This window comes from Musa acuminata, chromosome BXJ2-4 (genome assembly GCF_036884655.1).
Source record: "Musa acuminata AAA Group cultivar baxijiao chromosome BXJ2-4, Cavendish_Baxijiao_AAA, whole genome shotgun sequence".
Classification (NCBI taxonomy): Eukaryota; Viridiplantae; Streptophyta; class Magnoliopsida; order Zingiberales; family Musaceae; genus Musa; species Musa acuminata.
Genome location: NC_088341.1, coordinates 27,858,144 through 27,864,556, shown reverse-complemented (window position 1 = coordinate 27,864,556; position 6,413 = coordinate 27,858,144). Strand labels below are relative to the sequence as shown.

Here is a 6,413-nt window from a genome sequence, read left to right as displayed (position 1 = left end):
ACTTTTGGGATTTCATGCAATTCTCAATCATTTCATTTCAGTCATCGTATTATATTAAAGGACCACAAGCATTATTGACAATAAATGACCTCTTTCTCTCTCTCTCTCTCTCTCTCTCTCTCTCTTCATGACCCCAGAGATGGTGATGGTTAGGGATTAAAATTAGATCTGATCTTATTTATTCGAAGTAAAGATAACTGTCATTTAAATCAAAGAAAGTTTGCAAGAGGATTGTGCGAATAGCCCAGATCATCCAGCGTGCTCATGCAGTAAGTGTTCTTGGAATGAAGCTAATGGAACAAGAGTTGAGAGTGTTCAAGAGCCATCTGACAACAGAGATGGGTGCCTTCGATGAAGTGAATGATGGATTGTGCATCAGTTTGGACCCGCATATTGTCCCGACCGAAGGTAGTGGCATGTTTCGAAGCTCTCCGACCAGCGCCTAAGCCATAGCTGAGTTGTGCGCCCTACACGGCTGGCAGCCAGCAGCAAGAGTGGCATCGGAGGATGAGGTAGAAATAAGACCGATACCTGTAGGGAGATCAGGAGCAATAATAGTGTCATCACATTGTAAGTGGATATGGATGATTAGCTTCATTCATGAAGTCAATGAACCTAAATACTAAGGAATTTGGAATCTGACTTCATTTCTATCAAGCCAATTAGATCAATTACCCTCGTTGAATCAAAGTGCTTCAATCTAAGTTTATCACATACATAAATATGTTCATTAACTAATTTCCAATCCAGGACTAAATTGAGGTGTTCCATGTATCAGATAATTGCCAAAATAAATAATAACTCATATTAGAAAAAAATATTCTCTAAAAGAACACTGCTATTTGGGATAATACAATTTGTTTGATGTTATGGATTGGCTACTGTAAAAACTGCTCAAATTGTTTGATGATATGGGTTCATTTCAGCCTACAGTGTCAAATCTAGGAAAGAAGATAACACAATGATCAATATCGCATAAACTAATTTGAAACCAATAAGATTGTCCATATCACACCACAAATGTCAATCAGCAATGACTTTGCCAATTGGTACATGGAGAAGCATTTCATTACATAACCCAAGGTTGGGAGCGAGTACAACATTCATGCCTTTGAACTGCCATCAATGTTCAATCACTACATAGCTGAAGCCTCATTTGCAGTCTTCCAGTAGCTGTTGTAGAACCACAGAGAGTCAGCAGCCACTGCATTGCCATCCTGATTTCTGTGCCAGGTATAGTAGGCATGGGTTTGATTCTTGATCTCAAACACTGCATGCCCAAAGCTGGATTCTCTGAAAGCTGAGTAACTGGGCTGTGGCTCTGTCATGCTGCAGTGCATATGAAAAGAAAGATACAGGTTAAGAAGAGAAGAGAGTTCTCTCATATTGAGACATGTGCAAAGTTTGTATCTCATGTGGAGTCATACTTGGTAGCAAGTCCTTCAAGATTTCCTCCATCACCAACAGTGATGTATACAGGAGCTGATTCATCCGGCACTGGCTCACATTTTCCATTCACTATGTCATAAGCAATATTTGATACTCTATACTGCAAGACCACAAACGTTTACATCATCGGATTGTCTGCACAGGGCACTCAGTCACATAACAAAGAGAATTCATTCCCCACTGCAAGAGGATTTGAAGCAAATACAACTTGAAATAAGAAAGATCATCAAATAAGTAATCTGGTTGAAGCTCTTGAAAGTATGCATCTCATTTTTCCTACCATATATAGTTTTAGGCATTATGGAAAGTTGAAGAAAGTAGGGGAAAAAGGGGTACACAGAGAGAGGCACTTACGCTGCGTTCGTAGGCGTGAACATGGCCAGCAAATACAACATCGACTTTGTATTTTACAAACCATGGCTCATACATCACTCTCATGGATTCACCTTCCATGTAGTGATAGTTGTAGCTGTTGTACCATGGTGCATGCATTAGAACAATCAACCATGGTGTCTCACTTCTATTAACTTTGGGTAGCTCTGCTTCAAGCCACTTGTACTGAGGAGTGTACTTACCTGCCAAATGAAGAAGAGGCCATTGAACATCAAAAAGATTTGTATAGAAGTATGAAAATCCAAAAGAACTGCAAATTTATAGTTACTGTTTATAAGATTTTAATTAGCAGTTCTTAAAAGTTCAAAATTAATCTTGATGAAACAGGCTAAGAGAATTGATGCAACTAAAGAGAATAATTAATTTTGTTAAATCAAATTAAACACGAAAATTATATAGCTTCTCATGCAGGTCATGACTATGTTTGAAAGTCAAAATTCACATAAAGCATAACATGGCAGTACCATATGCTGAATATGATGCCAGGACAATTATGTATGCCGATGCTCGCTTGATAGAGTACCAAAATGGAGAGCTGCTGCTGGAAGATCTATAGGGAACATGATATCTGTGTCTGTATGGCTTAAATGGTACAGTTTCACCCTGCAAAAAATGTTATAAACATTTCAGCTGTCCATATTCTCTCAGACAGACAACAGGTCAAGCTTGTTAGACTTCTCAAATTCTAACCAACCAAAAATGGATTTAGAAAACACAAGATCAGTTAATTCTCAGCTCTAATTTCCTTAATATATTCATCAGCCATGTAATTTATGCTGATGCTGTTGTTTGGAGCTTCTTTCTGTCTAATATACTATCTTGGTTTGATATATTTATAAGTGAATTTTTTGAAATTATAACACAACAAAGTCATAATATCTCAAGTGTTTGGGGTCGACTATATGGATCTTTTACTGTTATTTAGGTTAGGACTATGTAATTATTATAAGTTCTCCAAAAATTGTCCAAAGCATTTTGTTGTATGGAACTCTCAATTACACGGTTTCGGCTTATTTTAAATTTTCAAAATTTTGAAATTTTAATGCCTTCAGTTGAGAACATCATGCTTTTGACCTTACAAAGTATGTTTTTTTGTCCATATCCCAATAATTTTCTTTTCTTTTCTCTACACTGTGAATTTTTGGTTTGAGTGTGCATCTCTGTGAAAGGTGCAATGATCTGACAATAATCTTTTGTTCCTTTTCATGTTATCTTCAAAATGAAAGTACCCAAACTTCTAGATATATTAACTTCTTTTCTGATGCTTCAGATTCTAAAGCAGATTTGTTTGTCACCAGCGCGAAGATAATGTGATCACAAAGCAGCAGAAATGATCATTCTTCCATAAAATGGACTAGAAGTATCATGAGTATAATAGTGAGTATAGAAAAAGTATAATAAAATGATAAGCAATATGATAAAATGATCAACGATCAAGAACAATAAGAAACCTAGACTTGCATTTCATTGTCCTACTTACAAGGTTTGGAGCAAAGTCAATCTCATGATTTCCTGCAGTCCAAATCCAAGGTTGATATGCAGTGCTTCTCTCAATAAACCTGCCCCATGTATCCCATCTGACATTGTCATGATTTGGGTAGTTATCAGCATAAGAAAGGTCACCTAAAAATAACACTGTTTGTGCTTTTGGATTTGATTCATAATGAGTCAGTGTGACATTTGAGTCATAACTCTGTCCAAGATCACCTGAAATTCATGCAAAAATATATTAAAAAAGTAATAGTAGGGCATGAATTCTTAGGAAATATTCTATCAGATATTAACTATTAAAAAAAACCAAAAACTTAGACATAGAAAATGAAGGATTTTTCTCACACCTAGATTGGACTGACTGAACTTACAAGGAGAGAATCAAGCGTTAATAAAACTGAGGCCTACAGAAAAGAATTGCAGATAACCACATATAATTATGTCAATGTAGCTTCTACTTTGTAAGGATTGACTAGTAAATAGCTATTAAGGGCTTAATATACCCAGCTCAAAGACAATACAAGGTGGTATCATATGGTATGTAAGGTAGGTTAAATGTGGAGAGAACATTAGAAGAAAATGAAACTGACAACAAATGGGAATAAAAATGATCAATAGTTGCAACACATGTAGTTTTTATTTCTACTTAGAGATGAATGTTATCAAGTTAACAGGTCATGAATCTGGATGAAAATAATGAAATAAACCCCAACTCATATGAACCCATGCAAAAACCAAATGGCTACAGCGTGTGGAAATATCTTTATATCTTAAAATATTTCAATCTATTATGTCAGATGAAGAATGAAAACTGATACATGGTTTCTTGAAATGGCCTATGTCATCAAGATGTATGAATTTGGAACAAAGACCACCTGCTACAACTATTGCCGCACTTTATTCAAACAGGTGGTGAGCGGTAAAATGACATCAGATGAACAACAGTGGATAACAAATCAACAAAGTTTAACCAAGCAGACCCCAATCTGTACCATCTTTCTCTGCTAAATAATTTTCAGATTGAAAATCCTGATTGCAATACATATCATAAACAATGGATCAAAAGAAGGCAGTTCTCTATGTATGGACAAAGTTTCCAATGCTCAGACATGATAGTAAAGCAGAACACAAGTGAAATCAAAGGTCAGAAGCTCCCCTAGCATTTATCAGTATTGTTGTCTGAACACTTGAAGTTTCTGTACATTTGCAAGCAAAAATTACAGAAAGGATGAATGTTCCATCGGCATCAGTAATGCCAATCTTCCTGGAAACATATTACAGTGATTCACATAACAAAAAAAATTATGAAGTCAAGATGATAAGAATCATAAACAGAAAGATCTCACATGAATATTAGATGTGTAGTCCTACATGAATCTAGATAGTATCAGCAAAATTACCTATAAGGCCAAAGGTGTAAGGAACATCTGGACCAACTGCAGGTGGGGTTGTGAACCAGAACTTTCTAACTGTGTGCCCAATCCCCACAGCATAGTAGTATTCAGTGTCATACTGCAAAGAAACAAGTTTTGATGTTACTCCTAATACTAAGCTTTGCATATAATGGATATCACCAAAGGATATGAGCAAGAGGCATTGACGCAAGCAACTGCAACATAAACATACAGATTCACAAAATAGCAGCAAAAGATATTGCTTCCGATGACCTTCAAATGCCTGATAGTGCAATGGTGGATGTAGCCGGAGGTGTAGTTGTAAAACTTGTATCGAGTATATTTGCCTTCAGCAGACAGCTCGAGCTTATCCTCGTCAGTCCCGTAAAGCACCTCGCTGGAGCCAGGTTCGTCCTCGGTCACCCATGAGATGATCATGGCAGTGCCATCAAGATTACCTTGGGTTATATGTACCTTCAAGAACAGGAAAAGATTTTTTTTTTCTCTAAAACTTCGATAGCAATTAAATCCTGGAAATAGCCACAGGAAGAACAGTGAGAGAAGACATGGAACATCACCAGACAAGGCAAAAGATCATACAAAAAACAAGAGCAGAAGAACTCGTTAGGAACACAAAAAGGAGACTAATTTAACGGAATAGAAGCTTAGAAGACACCTGCTGGGGCGCGTTATAACCCGGAGGAACGCGGAAGATATCACTGTCGAGCGGCATGTCGATGGTCTTCTCCACCTTTCTGACAAACCCACTGGTGACTCCTCCATCGCTCCGGTTCACGACTCCCACCAAAATCACGGCCAAAAGAAGCTCAAGATGGCAAGGAGCTCCCCGCCACCAGCTCCCCATCTGATCTCTCTCTCTCCCTCCCGTATTCTTGGTTTCTTTACTGTCTCCTCCCCGCAGATCGCTCTGTTTCGGCTCTGTTTTTGGCCAACGCAGTGGCACACTCCTCTGATTAAGCTGCAGACGACAGAAAGCGATAGGAGAGGGGAATATGCCCAGGGATGTGCGGGCGGAGGGGTATCGAATTGGATGGTATCGATGCCAAGTAAAATATATTAACTTGGAAATCCATCGACCGAGGATTGCGGATGGAAGCGAGAACGGACAAACTGCGATCGGCCGTCGAGTAAGATGAACATCATGATGACGATGATAACGTGTGCCAAATCCTCACTGTTGACTATTTTTCTCACAAGTATGAAAATATCATATTTACAATTATAATATTAATCAGTTTCATGACTTTTATCATGTTAAAAAAATATTATTTTTTACCTCAGAGACCATACTAAACTCTTTTAGAGTGATTTGTGTCACAGTTAAAGATAGGGGTGATTATAGATTATTCAAGTAGATAGACATATTTAGTATCTCGATTTTTAGATTTTAAAAATTTATATTAAAATTTTTATAATTTTTAAGATCATATATTTTAATATCGTCAGTTTTATCGATTAAAATACATAAACGATAGAAAAAAATAATTTTAACATTCCAATTATATTTTCGGTAATGGCAGACGATAATGTTGTTGGGACTACAAATGGCTATTGTGGATGAAGAGAGAAAGATGACGAGAGGTGAGGCAAAAGAAGAGGAGGAAGAAGATGATGCAGATTGTCATCACTCTAGATCTACATTGGTGCTAACAACGATGTAGGAAA

The 6,413-nt window shown here is 37.2% G+C and overlaps 1 protein-coding gene across 2 annotated transcripts; it reads right to left on the bottom strand.

Moving 5' to 3' along the window:
- Nucleotides 1-971: 971 nt before the first annotated feature.
- On the bottom strand, nucleotides 972-5,762 carry LOC135584246 (purple acid phosphatase 2-like). Of its 2 annotated transcripts, none has more exons than XM_065104383.1 (8): nucleotides 5,404-5,762; nucleotides 5,001-5,201; nucleotides 4,734-4,845; nucleotides 3,323-3,549; nucleotides 2,307-2,445; nucleotides 1,804-2,024; nucleotides 1,428-1,549; nucleotides 972-1,329 (listed from the first exon to the last, which is right to left on the bottom strand). In XM_065104383.1, the coding sequence occupies exons 1-8, from the start codon at nucleotides 5,590-5,592 to the stop codon at nucleotides 1,137-1,139; spliced, it is 1,404 nt and encodes a 467-aa protein (XP_064960455.1). In that variant the 5' UTR covers nucleotides 5,593-5,762; the 3' UTR covers nucleotides 972-1,136. The 2 variants fall into 2 exon arrangements, with proteins under 2 accessions (XP_064960455.1, XP_064960456.1); XM_065104384.1 differs by having other exon boundaries at nucleotides 5,001-5,257; nucleotides 5,404-5,542.
- Nucleotides 5,763-6,413: the final 651 nt, after the last annotated feature.

Coding starts and splice junctions, on each gene's coding strand:
- LOC135584246 (XM_065104383.1), bottom strand. CDS start 5,592: ATGGGGAGCTGGTGGCGGGGAGCTCCTTGCCATCTTGAGCTTCTTTTG. Junction 4,846..5,000: donor GCACTATCAGGCATTTGAAG/GTCATCGGAAGC, acceptor GTTTCTTTGCAG/TATGACACTGAATACTACTA. Junction 3,550..4,733: donor TTACACCTTTGGCCTTATAG/GTAATTTTGCTG, acceptor CATGAATTTCAG/GTGATCTTGGACAGAGTTAT.